Source organism: Schistosoma mansoni, chromosome 3, assembly GCF_000237925.1.
Source record: "Schistosoma mansoni strain Puerto Rico chromosome 3, complete genome".
NCBI lineage: Eukaryota > Metazoa > Platyhelminthes > Trematoda > Strigeidida > Schistosomatidae > Schistosoma > Schistosoma mansoni.
In genome coordinates, this window is record NC_031497.1 from 15,191,228 (window position 1) to 15,208,550 (window position 17,323).

The window sequence follows — 17,323 nt, forward strand, 5'->3', positions numbered from 1 at the left end:
AGCCGTTAAGTAAAACAGAGCGAACTGCTGCGCAGTATTCTCGTCCCTTAAATGATAGACGGATATCTCGCCTTCACCATAGGTGACGTTGCCCACCATCGCTCACAGTCGTTCCTTAGACTTTTGGTTAACCTAGATCTGATTTGCTTTCGCTCTTCATCGTGTTCAGAGTCTGACGAGATGAGTTTAAGAGAATCCATCAGTGCTTTAAACTTAGTTGAAATCCATTGGTCTTTTGTAACCCTTCGGTTTAAATCACTAGTAGATGTCACGGAGTGTTTTGGAGACAGTATACATTAATGGTACGAAATTCTAGGGTTTTAGCCAAGGAAGCCTGCTGGTCGATTTGACATATGGTGAATACGTTGAATGCTTCAAAGTGTTGTTTGGAGCGAGGTTTCAGTAGACCTGGGACAGTGTTTCGAGGATTGATTTTGAAAACAGTGATCTTGAGTGCTGTTAGAGGTATGAGGGTAGTTATCACTTCCCGGTCGCCTACACCGTGGAAGGGTTCTTCTGGAGGTACCTGAAAAGGAAATTGGGTTGGAGGTGGTCTTAGTGACCTGAGAGCTTGACCACAGTGTCGTCTTACGTTTCCTCTTTCTTTTATGATTTAGGATAGCGTATATCTATTTACGATACAATAAAAATGCTGTTTAAATGATTTAGTGAAGATGTTAAGTTAATGCAATAATTTTAAAATGCTGTGCAGAACAGATTAATGCCCAGATCCTAACAAAATTTTGTTTCAATTCTAGATTATTTAACTCACCACTTTAAGTAACAAAAAGAGTTATGCAGATATTACATTAACAATATTATCTTTTTCTGACTCATTTAAAATATTTCTTTATTACTGTATAACAAAAAAGTGTAGCATCTTGAACATGTATTACACATTTTGGTTTCTATTGTGTGGATAATATTATTGTTTTATTGTTACATTTCACACAACACTTAGTGAAATGTTACTTAAAACTACGTTACGCGAAATTTGCATGAAACACATGACGACTGAAATGATAGAATTAGGTAGATGAGTAGCAAATTAATTGTACAACTTTATTTCAAATGATAGTGTAACAAGTAAATCATTCGACAGGATAGAATCATAAAAATAAGTGTATGCACAATTTCTAGAAATTTGGTCCAATCAACATGAGCAATATACAATACGTATATAAATAGTTGTATTTACAATTGTATATTATCAAGAATAATCAAATGATTTAACAGTTTGAAAAATGCAGCATGAAATGTTTGTTAATTAGTGTTATACTTCTATTTTAGTTTTCGATTCAAGTTGATTAACACTTCTTTTTTTGGCACCATATAATTTATGAGTATAAATATATTCCAAAGTACGATCTGGAACGAGGTAACGTACACTTTCACCATGTGATAAAGCATGACGTATAAAAGTAGAGCTTAGTGAATTCTGACAATTATCTATCACCAAACTTACATTATCCTAAGTGAAATATCAAAAAAATGGTTAGATATACATTGGAAAATAATTTAACAAATACTGCATTTATCAGTAGTAATAATGATATCAGTGCATGGTTGAACCACCTTAAAAGATTTATGCTTGGTTATAAACGTACATGTCAACATGAAGTCCTCTTAAACTCTCACTGTTTTAAAAGTTTTTAAATGATTGAAAATCGTCTACGATATGAAGTATGTCTAATGAGGGTATCTTTAATTAATAGATTAAAAGCATTTGGTAAATTACATATTGGTACTTACTGCCAGTTAACATAAGTTGATAATCGATGACTAGCTAGATGTATTGCACCTTTGCCTTTTCAAGAATACACATATATGACAATCTTAAGTTTAAAGATGAATATACTTACAACTGTTACCACTCATGGAGGAGTATAGGCTAATTAACATCATTCCCCATCCAGCTCTATCCTGGGCAATCCTCTCCAGTTGCTATTCATCCTTCTGATGTTTGCTTCCAATATTTAGTGCAATGTGTTCTTTGGCCTTCCTCTTTTCCGTTTACCTTCAGGACTACAAGTTCGTGCTTGCCTCGTGATGCACTTTGATGAATTCCTCAATATGTACCCTATCCACTTCCATCGACTTTTCATAGTTTCCTCTTCAGATGGGAGCTAGTTTGTTCTCTTCCACAGTAGAATGTTGCTCACAGTATCCGACTAACGGATATTCTGTATCTTGCGTAGACATTTGTTTATAAATACTTGTACCTTTTTGATGATGGCTGTGGTATTCTCCAAGATTCGGCTCCGTACAGTAGAACTGTCTTGATGTTCATACTGAAGATTCTGACTGTGCTGTCGGCTGGAAGTTGTTTTGAATTGCATATGTTCTTCGCCTGTGTGGATGATGTTCTTGCTTTGTCAATCCTTGCATTTACGTCTGCATCGGATCCTGCTTGTTCATCGATGATGCTACCCAGAAAAGTGAAATTTTCCACCTGTCCCAGCATTTCTTCATCAAGTGTGATTGGGTTGGTGTTCTCTGTATTGAATTTGAGGATCTTGCTTTTCTCCTTGTGTATGTTGAGGCCTACTGATGCCCAGGCTGCTGCTAAACTAATTTTCTCGACCTGCACTTGATGATGTGTATGGGATAAAATGGTCAGGTCATCTGCGAAGTTCAAATCGTTTAATTTATTCCGAACTGTTCATCTATTTCGTGTTTCCCGTCATACGTGGTGATCTTCATAATTCAGTTAACCACCAGAAGAAAGAGAGAGGGGAGAGGAAGCAGCCTTGTCGGACTCCGGTCTTCACTTGGAACGCATCTGTCAGCTGTCCTCTATGCACCACTTTGCACTGTAGTACTTCATATGAATTCCAGATGATGTTGATGATTTTCTCAGGTACTCCTTAGTGTCGAAGAAGTTTCCATGTTCTCCTCTCTACGCTGTCAAATGATTTCTCATAATCAAGGAATTTGATATATGGTGACGAGTTTCATTCAATTGATTGCTCAACGATGGTCCGTAGTGTCGCGACTTGGTCTGTGCACGGCTGACCCTTACAGAGTCCAGCGTGTTGATCCGAACGCTGGGCGTCTACTGAGTTTTTCATCTGGTTCATCAACAGTGTTGAAAGCTTCTTCTGGTACCGATAGTAGTGTGATTCCTCTGTAGTTCTCGCATTTGCTCAGATCTCGTTTCTTCAGTATCTTGATGAGGTATCCTTCTTTCCAGTTCGTCGGTACTTGTTCTTCCTCCCAAATTTTCTTGAATAGAACGTGAAGCATACTTGCAGTCTGAATTCAGAGCTTCAGGTGGTATATTGTCAGGTCCTGTTGCTCTCACCCTGTTGATTTGTCTGATGGCCATCCTGATTTCTTCGACCGTTAGTGGAGTGACATCTATAGGTAGGTATGTAGATGCTGCTACAATATCCGGTAGACTCAGTGGGGCAGGTCTATTCAAGAGCTCCTCGGAGTGTTCTGCCCATCCGTTCCTCTGTACTTGGATCTCGGTGATTGTCTTGCCTTGTTTGTCTTTGACCAGTCGCTCTGGTTTACTATATTTCCCTGCTGGTTTCTATACAGTGTCATATGGTTGTTTGATATTTCCTTCTGTTGCAGGTTTTTTCTTCTGTCGCTGCTAGCTCTTTCACATATTTATACTTGTCGGCTCTAATGCTCTTTCTCAATTGCTTGTTCGCTTCTGTGTATTCAGCTTGTTCCTCGGCTTTCTCTGTTCTTGTCCGGCTTTTGTTAATTTATGTCTTCTTGTTCATCCTTTCTTGCATCTTGTCCATGGTTTCGATAGAGATCTATTCCTTATGATGTTGCTTCTTGCGTCCCAGAACTTCCTGACACGTTAGTACTTCTTTGATCCCTTTCCAGTTCTCCTCCATAGTAGTTTCTTCTTCCAGTAGAATCTGTTGTTGAGAGTTATGTTGAATTAGTTGAGAGAACGAGAAGCGCATGTCCGGCGCTTCAAGCGGGTCGGCTGACACGGAAGACCCAATTAGGGATGTTGGAAAATACTGATTCCCAACCAATGGTGCACATGGGCTCCAGGATCCCGAGGGAACAAGTTATGTGTAAACCAATTGTTGGTAACCGGCTACCATGGGACTGCATCTCGTCACGTCGTTCCACAGCCTTGTAGATCAGGCCTTCAGATCAAAGGCTCGAGGTGTGGCCCACTAAGGAAACCACCTGCCTCGGTTTGGGCACCCGGGCAGTATCCCAGTCGTCGCACAAATCGAATGATTTACGTGGCTCATATCTATTTGGTACCTCCTTTTACCCATGTTTATGTGTTTAAATAATAATAATAACCAGGTGGTGATCTGGAGCTATGTCAGCTCCTCTCCTGATTCTCACGTCTTCTATTGACCTTGTGAATTTTTTACTGATGCAAGTATGATCTATCTGGTTCTCTGTGGTGTGGTTTGGTGAGACTAGTGAAGTCTTGTGTATGCGTTTCTATGGGAATTTTGTGCTACCTATAACCATTTTTTGAATGCACATAGATTTCCGAATCTCTCTCCCATTTCATGTCGTCCCATTATATCTTCATATCCGATGTTGTCCATTCCGATTTTGGCGTTTAGGTCTCCCATAAGGATTGTCAGATTCTTTCGTGGGCACTTCGCTATGATTGATTGCAGCCTTTCATAGAACCGATCTTTATTGTCGTCGTTACTATCATTAGTGGGTGCATAACACTGGATATAATTCATTGTGATTCCCTCCTTCTTTGTTTTGAAGAATGCTTTGGTGATTCTGGATCCATGAGACTCTCACCCAATAAATGCATTTCGTGCTACTTCGGATAGCATTAAAGCAACTTTCTGATTGTGTGGAGCTTTCTCCTCCCGCACCTAACCTTTGATGTTCAGTTTGGATCCAAAGGGGTTTTGCTGATTCCGAGAACCACCAAGTTGTATCTCCTCATTTTAGTTGTTATTTGAATGGTCCTTCCGGTCTACCACATTGTCCGGACATTCCACGTACTAACTGTTACTGTGGTTTTTAGAAGGGCATGGTCTTCATGACTTCCGAAGAATCTCGACTTTCATCATGAGGTGTCATAACTCTTCCATCTACCCAGAGGGCAGAGTTAAAATTGTTTTATTTGTTTAATCTAGTTTGAGTTTTTAGCGAGATTTTTTCTACAGAATGGGGTTGCCCAACCCTCCTCGAACCCTGTATCAAACACGAAAATACTAAGTGCATATAGCCACGGGTATGATAGAATTTTCAAAGGTTCGTATTCTCTTGTTCATTGGTCACATACCCTAACAATAAAAGCTGAGCAAATACAAACCTGATTATCAATAAGCAGGAGAACAAAAATCTTCACAAATACTGTTTGTCTGCATTCGTTTTATCCATAACTTGACGGTATTAAAGGCACTAACCAGATAAGAGATTTGTAAGCAAACCAATCAAATATCTATCTGACTTCTTTCTCTATTCATTTTAAACCTACATTATTTTGTCATCTGTATATTCTTACTATAATGATAAGGAAAAACATTTCAAACATAAGCATTTACGGTAATTTCTCATCAGTTTTTACGAGCGTTTCCAAATTATATTCTGTATAACAAAGCAAAATAAATTACCTTATATTTGCCCAAAATATTTGATTCATTGATAATTTTCAAGGGATCATATGAAGGCCGACTAATACAAATTATACCATAGTCACGAACAATTGTTTCAATCTGAAAAAAAGAAAATAATCTAATAGAAACTTTATTGAATTAAATTGATCAGTAGATATATGGCTATTTTGTGAAATAAGGCCAACCTTACGCATCAGGTAATGAATATTAATTATTATAGTGATATATTGTACATTGTGATTGATGAATGCTGAGTTTTCCTTCTAAGGCATCTAGCTTATAGAAGCCAATACGAGTAATCAATAACAACCTTTTCTTAGAATGGATGCATCTGACCATATATAAACAAATTGCAAAAAACAACAATAAACCACAAACAAATAAATATCGTGATTATATTAGGAAACTGAATAAAATTTTCAACTAACCAGCTATTACTTCCAAACAACAAAAATCACAGTATAAATCAATTGACCCAAAAATGTACGATGAAAAGTTTTTGTGGAAAATGTTATACCTCTAGATTTAGTGAGTAAATCATGATACTTCAATTGGCAAACTGAAAAAGGGCTATAATACCAAACGTTTTTATTCATGAACATTGTATTTAAAGGGTGATTCTATAGCGAAAATCGCTAGTCTATACAATAGGCACCCGGTGATTAATTAAATCACACTGGCATATTATTCATAATGATAAACTTACATCTTCTGCTGACCACAACTTTGGAGTTTTGAATGATTCCAGAAGATCAGCACCACAAACTAACTTCACACAAGGCTTTGATAGCAAAACGTTTGCGGTATTGTTTTTGCGACAGTAACATGATCTGTCTACAGATGATGATGAAGTGAAGAGATTGCTGTTGAAATGATCATCATTAGCATTATGTACTTGGTCTTCACTACATTTTATGTTATTAACATTAGTAAGAGAGTCAAGATGATGAAAGCAACTCTTAAGCCAGAGATCAGTCGCCATGCCTTCTAGTGATGAAAGTTTCGTTTGTTCATGGTCTTCGTTAATTAAACGATCGGTGGCTAGAAAATAAAAATGCTAATAAGTGGATACACCTAAAGGAAGGTACTCATGACAGATGAGACTGTACATATAATTGAAAGTAAGGCATTTAGGTAGTTAATATGCTACAGAAGAGATAAAGAAAGCTTTCTACGTTAAAAAGTCGTTACAAAGATCAAATTATTACAGAACTACGACTAGGTACTACGAAACTGGTTTCAGTAGACGTTTTCTTCCAAACGGATATTTGTTATAGAGCAGGATGTGCAGCGATAACTCTAACGACAACTGTGATGCCGTATGCAATAGTTATGCTCGCTTCTAGCGCCTTTCAACTAGCTACTCCAAGAGACGAATCTTATTAAGATTTACTGGACGAAACGAAAGAAGATTGATTTTACATTCAAGTTAATTTGGTTCAATGATTATCAGTTACAGAGTTTTATTAACTGAGTAATTGCCATTGAACAAAAAATCATAATGAAATAATTAACATGACAAAGTGCACAGAGAATCAAACGACTAAATACACTGAAATTTAATGAATGGAATCCATGTAAATCCTTTAACGTTAACTAAGCAAAAATCTCTCTAAAAAGAAATGAGAAGTTAAGACTGGGTTTCTTTTCCATACGTGGTATTTGGAGGTACAGCATCCTCAGTAAACTTTTTACACAGTAAGAAAGTGCCGTTAATAGACAAAAAGAATCTGCATTTTATGGAGAATTATAGAAAAGTAATGGATGGGCTTTTAAACATTTGGAGATAATCAGTGGGAATCCCTGTACACATTTTCTGTTTGTACAAATTCGTCAGTAAACTGTATCAGCAAAAAACAGGTTCTAACCTGATTTTGTTTACTTTGGTTTGGGCAACTGAGTATTATCACCAGCAAAAACAACCAATGGACCAATAAACCAAGTAAGGAAATCTTAACTTGATAAATAATTTAAGTTTGTTCAAAAAACTATGCTCGCTATGAGGTTGAACTTAAATTGTCCAGCAAAATAGTCCTAAATATTCCCAGTGAGACTGTAATTAGCACCATATTATATGATCCACACAGACTAGCTGTAAGATGATAACGTACGAAACACTAATTTTAAGCATTTAGCATGTTAAATGATAAGTAAACGTAAATTTGTAGATACAAGTAGAAAATTATACTTGTAATAAAGTGTTACAGTTCAATATTTCAATTTATAACTGTTAGTTGCCGTAAAATCTAAGAGAAGACATCTGATCAAACCTATTTAATACTTCCTAGGTTACGTACACTAACTGAATAACTAGTCTTGTCAGAACGCTGAATTACATACCTATTAAATTTTGAGGGCAATAATAAGTAATTAAAAATTGAGAATATCCTAAATAAATTGGGACTTAAAGATAAATAAACATAGTTCTAGACCAATGACTCGGAAACTGTTAGTTTAAGTGGTAAAATTAAATGTTTATGAACTTCAGTAGTTTGTAGGTAAAAAGTATTTATAGAACGTGACATTACAGGAAAAAGTGATCTTAGTAAAAAAAACTTTAACTGAACAAATTGAACTCCAGGTCTATTTACATAAAATCACCGAAAGTCCCGCAAATTTATAATCGCATTTTCAGCATAGAAAACTCACGGTAAAAACTGCCTGGTACGGAGCAAGTCTTTTTCCTTGGAACTGAGTCAATGTCGGTTTCGTCACTGTTACTCAAATTCGAGTACGTATTATTCAAGGTACTATAAATGTGATCTAACACCACTCGAGTTCTCAACCAACATGATTGTGAACACTCCCAATTGCTTACGGCCAACCAATCAGATGCAGAAATACAGGCTAATCGTGTAAGCTCGACGCGTATAGAGGCTGGTAGGAGACCTTTCTTTTCATACAGATTGGACACAGGACTGAATATACCACCAACGACGACTCTCCGATGGTCATGATTTACTAAATGGTCATCATTATATTCTTTTTGAGTGCACTGGTTATTCTCCCCAGACAAAACATGATGAGATTCTTTTGTAGACAAATGCAAATTTTCAATCTTATCTCTCGCTAGTTCTAAACAAAAAATGAGTAATAAAAATTGAGAATATTAAAAGTCCATTTTGAAATAAATAAAATGTAAACGACAAAAAATATCTCGTTTCAGCAAACCTTTCGAATATTTCAATTGATATCATTAGTGAGAGAAGCTAAACAGAGGAAAAACGACAGACAAAGATAAATAAATAATATATTTGTAATAGCCCAATCAGTAGAAAAATTAGATTTTCTGACATTTCATGACTTAATGTAAGCCCATTTTCAGAGAATAAATAACCAAATTAAAATTAATCTAAGTTTAAATATTACACTTTCATCTCACATCACATTCACGAATAAGAATGAAAATGAACATGGTGAGCTACCATTTTTAGATTGCTTAGTGAGAAGAAATCTAAATGGAATTCTAAATCTATCCATCTACCGAATGCCTACACACTCTAATCGCTATATTGACTTCCATTCAGCACCTCCTTTCAGTGCTAAGATCTTGCTAGACTTGAATCTTTTTAGAAGAGCCAAAAAGATCACCACATCAGAAGAGGGAAAACGAAAAGAACAAAAGAATGCAATTAGTATCTTACAATTTAATAAACTTCCGTTGAAGATTATTAGAAGTATATTAAAACAAGACGGTTCAGTGCGTAATAATAATAATTCGAATGAAATGCCATGGATTGGTACTGCAGTTTTACCATACCGTCATGGCACAACAGAAGAACTCCAAAGAATCTTAAGACAACACAGAATTGAAGTATATTATAAAACAACGAACCCACTTCAAAATACTTTAGTTCGATTAAAAGAAAAAATCCCATTCATGTCTACACAAAAGTACGTCTACAAATTAAGTTGTATCGAATGTGATGCATTCTATATTGGAGAGTCATCTCGAGAAATCTTGACTCGTGCAAAAGAGCATATTAGATACACAAAGAAATCACCTAATGATTCCGTAGAACTGGATAGACTTCAAATTAAATCGACGATAGCAGTTCCGTTAGACTAATCAATTGCAGTCGTAAATCACAATGGGGAGATATAAGTAAACAACACCAAGTGAATTTAAACTTCACCCCATTGCACAAGCAGGTGGCTATCAGGACTCAGCAGCTGAGTGGATAACGCGATGACGTTTGAAGTGAACGGTACTGGGTTCGAGTCCCAGAGTGAACGTCAACTCTGAGATGCGGGTACATCCAGCTGACGAGTCCCAAACAGGACGAAACAAACGTCATAGATTGCATTGCTAGCCACAATCCATCTTTGCTTATAAAGCTTGTGACTTCAGGCGCTATCGAGGCAGTCAGCACAGGATGCAAATATGCCGACAAGAGACTGATCAATTGCAGTCCTAAATAACAAAGGGAAGATACATGTAAACAACACCAAATGTATTTAAGCTTGGATTAATGTTAATTTGGTTATTTGTTCCCTGAAGAAGTGGTTTACACTAAGTCACGAAACGCCAGAAAATCTAATTTTTCTACTCATTGGGATATTACAAATGTATTAATTTATTTATAACAATCTACCCAATGCTCAATTTATTCGAAATTATCAAATCAAACTTGGTGATGTTACCTATAACCGACAAAGATTTTTATTCAAAATCAAACCTGCAAAAATTTGTTTTCAGACAAATTTGCATGGGGTTTTCTTGAATGAACCAACAAAATCTAAATTATTGTAATTATTAGTACCGTTTAGCTTAGTTTCATAACTTGATCTTTCCAGAAAATTTTAGAGCTAAGAAACAATTATATGAAAGCTGCTGCGATGGTAAGAATTATATTCCCATAATAAATATATGCAAGCAGTTGACATCATTCTTCGAGATGACATTCAATAGCCAGTCGGTCACACACAATATAGAACATATGTGCATTAGATCAAATTGCCATACTCCATTGGTACAGTGAAATAAAATTGTCAAAGGAAATAACAGAGTAGTTGTTATATCCTAGTGAAGACGTAGGTACAAGTAACTCCCTGGACCTATTATTCTATATATATTCTTATTGTTTAACTATTGAGTAATTAGATTGTGTATATCTATATTCATCTTATTATAAGCTTCATTTTGACCTATGGATTATTATTATACGATTTACTGTCCCTAAATTATATTCGGTCTATTGATTACTGTCTCCCATGTTCACAGCCACATTTGGCTTGATCTTGTACAAATATTATTTTCTATTTTAGGGTGTATTGCCGTCTGTTCGTCTGGTATTTAAACCGAGTATGCTTGAAATAAATGATCCGCATAGCAGAAGCTATAATTGGTGTCTTGGACTCAATTGGAAGGGCTAGGCGGATAAGGGACCAATGAGGACGGTAGACTGCTCATACCAGTTGAACGTCATTGATTGGCACAGAATCGAGAATAGAAAAGTCATATTTCAATTGGTGGATAATTCACGTGGTAAAAAGCCGAGCATAAAAAATCAATTACAAATTGGCATACGGCCTTATTCTTTTTTTAAATTCAAAACAATAGTAGGGATAGTGAAAGTATTAGTGGTGATAAAAAAGATTAGGCATTGAAAATGCAATTTCAGATTTTATAAATATATATTTATTTATTTGAACATATAAATATTGGTACAAGGGGGCCCCAGATATGTATGCGACACACAAAACAACAAGAATGGGAGTCAGTCAGACGGTTACAACACAGGACCAGGCACATATATGCATCGGTCCAATTTGTCACACCTCATTAGCACAACAAGATGAACATCGAATTCATAGAAGTAGTTACTTCAACGGCAGTAATATATAAAAGATTGTATAAAAGAATATAGTACAGAAAGAAAGAAAGATATGAAGCAATCTTAATCTCATAGTTTAAGGGAAGACAGAGTGTATAAACCTACGCCATTGTGATCGATTCTGAGCCATGTCACACAGTCTCCAACCATTGGTTACGATGGTTGCGCTGACCCCAACCAAGTAGTCTGCATCTACCAACATGGCTCAAACGAGAAGTCAGTGAATTTGAGGACTGATGACACGTTTTGGTTTGGTCGACCCTAACTCTCTTCCAACCATCCCCAACACTATTCAGCATTGTGCGTCGTGGTAATCGGTGTTCAGATATACGTAACACGTGGCCCAACCATCTCGGTGAAGATTCATGACCTCATCAACTGATTTGCCATCATCCCCTAAAATCCTGTGTCTAACCTCACTACTACTTACCCGGTGATCCCAACAGATGTGAGCAATATTTCTGAGAAATCTGTGGCCAAATATTAGCAGCTTACGAGTATCTTCTACTCTTAATGGTCACGTTTTGCAGCCGTTAAGTAAAACAGAGCGAACTGCTGCACAGTATACTCGTCCCTTAATTGATAGACGGATATCTCGCCCACACCATAGGTGACGTAAGTTGGCAAAAGCCAAACGAGCTTTCTGAATCTGTACAGAGATTTCGTCAGACACCAACCCATTAGGGCTGATTAGACTTCCAAGATAAGTGAAGTTGTCGACGCGTTCGACTACTTCACTCCCTACCCTTAGTTCAGGTGTTGACGCAGGCCAGTCCTGGAGCAACAACTTGCATTTAGAGGGTAAGAAACGCATTCCGAATATTCTGGCATTGTTACTCAGTGCCAACAGAAGACTCTGCATTTTATCAGCGTCTTCACCAAACAGGAACAGGTTTCACAAGCATAGAGAAAAACTGTTCTCTCCGACGCGTTGTAGATTCGAACTTTTACAGTCAGACTAACATGATGAAGACAAAAAAGGTGGCCCAGAATGACATAAGCCACTATGGCTTTCATTACATGTGAATCGATCTAATCACTCATGCCACCACCAGCACCTGCACAGCTACCTAGATACACGAACTTCTTGACTACTTCAATCTGCTCACCACCGAGGGTGAGTACAGGATTGAAATCCTGTCAGTCTTGTCGAAGTACTTTGCACTTCGAAGGTGCAAAGCACGTGCCATACTTATGGACACTAATTGCCAACTGATTAAGTGCGGATTGCATGGCTTGGGCATTATTGCACAGTAAGACAATATCCGCATACTCAAGGTCGAGAATTCTTTCTCCAGGCAGCAGATTGACACCGCCATCACTTACATTCATCAGAGCTGCTTCCAGAACGTCATCGATAGCAAAGTTGAAGAGGAATGGTGAGATTGGGTAACTCCGTCTAACCCCACTACCTGAATGGAACAATGGAGAGAGGTCGTTGTATGCCATCGCTCTGCCTTAGGTGTTCGTATATAGGGCTTTCAAGATGTTAATAAACTTCTCAGGCACGCCCTCCTTTAATAGACAATCTCAGAGAACAGTCCTGTCCAACGAATTGAAGTCAGCCCTTATGTCAAGAAATACTACGATTGTTGACCTGTGATAAGTATGACAATGTTCTAACATTTGGCAGAGGGTGAAGATATGACCAATGCATCCTCGACCAGAACGAAAACCAGCCTGCTCCTTGCGAGTCAATCTTTCTCGGGTTTTAAACAATCTACGAAGTATGACAGAAGCCAATAGTTTGGACGCAATCGGAAGTAGACTTATCCCCCGATAGTTGTTACAGGAATGACGTGAACCCTTTTTAAAGATAGGGACAACTATCGACTCATTCCATGACGTTGGAACGCTCTCTAGCTCCCAAACCTTTGTAAACGACGTAGTCAGTCCCTTAACCAGAAAGTCACCACCATTTGTAAAAAGAACTGGAGGTAGATCATCTGGGCCCGATGATTTGTAGCGCTTTAAGAGTTGGAGCTCCTTACACACTTCCGCCTCATTTGGTGGAGCAGTTGTCACCGGCCATGGAGGACAGAACAGTTTGACCGATGTTTCCGGAGCGGCAGGCCAGTTGAAATGCCCTTCGAAGAATTCTGCCCATCGTCGAAGATGTCGATGGATGTTAGTGATTGGCATCCCGTCATTCTCATAGATTGTTTCGCTCACATCAGACTTCTTGCTGTCAGTGGCTCGGATGAGTTGAAAGAGCTTCCGGTAGTTACCAGATGAAGCTGTTGCTTCCAACTCATTGACACGCTCCAACCATCAGGCTTCTCAGCCCTTACGTAAGCTTTGCCTAATTTCATTTCGTAACAGCCTTCGTTTATGGTCAAACTCACGGTCACCCGGAGTAGACCGACGGGCTTCGATCAGTTGTAAGGAGCCAGAAGAAACCCAGTGCTTATAAGCGGAACGTCTCGTGAAGCCGCAAGCGACTTTACTCACCATTTTCATGGCGTCATACAGATGCAACTAATACTCATCTATACTTTTCGGTAGGATGGTAGCTAGCCTAGAAGCTAGCTCGGTTCGATACTAACTTGCAACAGAAATTGCAACTACTTCGCTGACATCAATTCGTTGATGACGATCAATTTGTTGGCCACTAAAAAGTAAGGCGAGATTGATGCAGATCAGGGCATCATCACAGTCCAGAGTGGCAGTCTTGTACACAACCACGCCAGTGACAGCTGATCGCGATATGATCAGTCTGAGTCCAGGATTGAGATGTAGAGGGAGGACGCCAAGTGGCACATCGGCGATGGCTGTGCCGGAAGTTAGTGCCAGCCAGGAACAAGTTGTGGTCTTTGTACAGCTGCAGTAGACTGTCACAGTTATCTGATCTGAAACCAACAAGTCCACATCGGCCACCTAAACGACTCTCTTCTGTGCCTAGACGCTCAACCTGTGAATTCAAGTCTCTGGCTAGTATTACGATATCTGTCGAACGCACTTTCTGGAGAAGAACAGTTAACTGGTGGGAGAATTCATCCTTGATTGCATCCGGGCTGCAATCTGTCGGGGCATAGGCGGAGATGACGAAAAGACACCGTTTCTCACGCCGATTTCTTCTCACTTTGATGGAACTTTCTAATCTAACAGCACATAACCAACTGTTAATGGGGATCCAATCGATTAGTGCTACCTCAGTTCTGGCGCTTAGTGCGACACCAACGCCAGCAAGACCAGACGGAGATACCACAGGGTCCCTGGATAAATGCACGTAAAACAAGCCTCTTTGAAGCGAGAGATTGAGAGCGAATTTGTAGTACTTCACCAGAGTTTTGAATACGGGTTTTGGATAGACAACAAACGTCGATACTAAGACTTTCTAAAGACATAGCCAGCCCTATCTGTTGTCCGATCCATATTAGTGTGCGAACGTTGAAGTAAGCCAGTTTGAATGGTGCATGTGGTTTCAGAAAGACTGTTTTAATGTTCTTATTCGGTGGTAATATTCAATTTTCGACCGGTCAATGAGTCGAGATCGTTAGAATAGAACAGTTTTCACCATAAGCGAACTGCTATACAAGTTGAAAAATAAGGATACACAGAGTGGGAATAAAAGAGAGTAAATAAGTGACGTGGTAAATAATAATAACGTGGATTGTTTGACTTTTAGTCGGGGCGTGAATAATATTTTCAGTAAATATCGTCATTTCATTTTATTTGTGTAAGAATTGTGATACTGCCCGGGTGCCCAGACCGAAGCAGGTGGTTTCCTTAGGGGACCACACCCCGAACTATCGATCTAAATGTCTGACCCACAAGGCTGTGGAGAAACATGACAAGATGCAGTCCCATGATAGTCGGTGACCAACTATTGGTTCAAAGGCCATTTGTTCCTACGGGATCCTGGAGACCAAATGCGAAATGAATGTTACTTGTAAGCTGCTCTCTGAGATAACACCCACAAATAAGTTCACTTGATTAACAAAAGTTTCTCTGCACGTGATGGAACGAACGGCAAAATGAAGAAGATTAAATCCTATAGTATTACTTAATAATGATCCGGGCCAAAGTTGTGCGGAAAGGCCTAAAAGGATGCTATAATACTATTGTAATCTTCAATCAAGGGCCGTGGCCAATGAAGCAGAAGAATGGACGGCGGAGAGAGTGTTTACATTTTAAGAACCGCGGTAGTGCAATGTATGTTAGATATAACCAAACAAATATATTCGTTTCTTTATCATTGATACAGAGAAACAATAGATAGTGAATATAAATTTGGTTACATATAAAGTGTGACAAATAGGAAAAAATATGTGATCTTTATTTTGTTGTTACAAAAATCACCGAATATAAATGTCACAATAGACTTTTCTGAAGGATACAGAATATATATCACAATTTTCAAAACTATTTCCTGTAAGTTAGTTTTTTATTCATCACTTATACATATACCTGGTTTAAACATTTTTAACATTGGTTGGATGACCTATTCAGTGTACAATGAACCGAAGAACCATGTACCTGTTTATATTCAATAATTTTTGTTTGATTATATTTCCTTAAAAAAGCCCGGACCAGATTGCAAGGCGAAACGTTGGATTTACTTCAAATTTGTTCGCTGAGATTTTCCAAATATATTCTTTCTATTTAATATCCATACCCCGTATTACCACAATAAACAAACATAGAATGCAGTGACGAAAATGAAAATGAGACGTTATTAGTTCTGAGTAGTCATTTAGGTAATGTGCAGTAAAAGATTAATGCCGCATTGTTTTTATTAACTCAATCTCTCTAAAGTCCTTATCGATAAGGCCTTTTCTTACATACGTAGTAAACCATTATAGAATACTTTTGTATTAAGATAAGATGACTTACCCATCATTCGCATGTGCATTACAGTAATTGGATTAAAAGACCCACATGACAGCAGAAACACAGGTTCTATTCTCAGTTGTTTGTTGCACATTAGAGTTTGATAATATAAACTCAAAAAAGTTTTATGGTGAACGTAAAAGCCTCCTGAAACTTCTTTGTTGACCTTTGAAACATAAAAATTTAGACTTCACATATTAATCCTCTCTTCTTAATAGTTACATAAAATTTTAATCGCTGAAAAATTCCCATCATATTAAAACACAATTATAGGAATGAGGAATATTCTTTTCAAGAATTTCTCATCAGGTTCTACAAGTATAAATCCAAATTAATAATCCATAAAAATTGGCCAAGTTTAAGGCAGAGTACATCATTTAAAAACTGTAACGTGTGAATCAAGGAATATTTGTAATATAAAATAAAATTGAATCGTTAATGTTGGAGCTGACTAATATGAAGTATTAGCTTGAATCAGTTTATAAGTGAAATAAAATCATAAGATAAATGATCAGAATAAGTATAGTTGACATCGGATGAAATAGAACAATGGGATTACAAATCAGAAACTGCGTAATATGTAGAATAATATGAATTAGGTCAGATATAGTAGATAGGGGTGGATGCTGAATAAATTTCTCTAAAAGGTTAGCAAGTGTGACAATAATAATAGTAATAATAATAATAATAATAATAATAATAATGACGGGTAAGATGTGTAGATAAAATAAGTTTAATGAACATTAATTAAATTAACGTCATCATATTACAAAATTGATTATTAACAAGTTGACCCTGAAGTTGGCCAGGGTAAAAGGATGCAAAGCTCTGGCTTTTTGATCCGAATAGCAATTGCCTCAGCCATCTGCAGGATTCTCAGTCTGATGGAATTGGGTAGACTGTTGTTAACACGATATATTATTGTGAAAGATTGCTCCATGTTGGCTCTATGCCCCGTCTGAACTAAATGGGCTAAAATGGAGCTGTTAACCGTTTTGACTACAACTTTGCTTAACCACACTAGGAGGTGCTCACGAGCGCGAATATACAAATTCCTAGAACATCTGCCCA

The 17,323-nt window shown here is 37.6% G+C and overlaps 1 protein-coding gene across 1 annotated transcript; it reads right to left on the minus strand.

Annotated features, from left to right (window-relative positions):
* Window positions 1–1,273: 1,273 nt before the first annotated feature.
* On the minus strand, window positions 1,274–16,268 carry Smp_123490 (putative nicotinamide mononucleotide adenylyltransferase; the record flags this gene model as incomplete). Its single annotated transcript, XM_018799380.1, has 5 exons — window positions 1,274–1,471; window positions 5,580–5,681; window positions 6,289–6,416; window positions 8,232–8,657; window positions 16,256–16,268. The coding sequence occupies 5 exons, from the start codon at window positions 16,266–16,268 to the stop codon at window positions 1,274–1,276; spliced, it is 867 nt and encodes a 288-aa protein (XP_018651174.1).
* Between the last annotated feature and the right edge of the window lie 1,055 nt (window positions 16,269–17,323).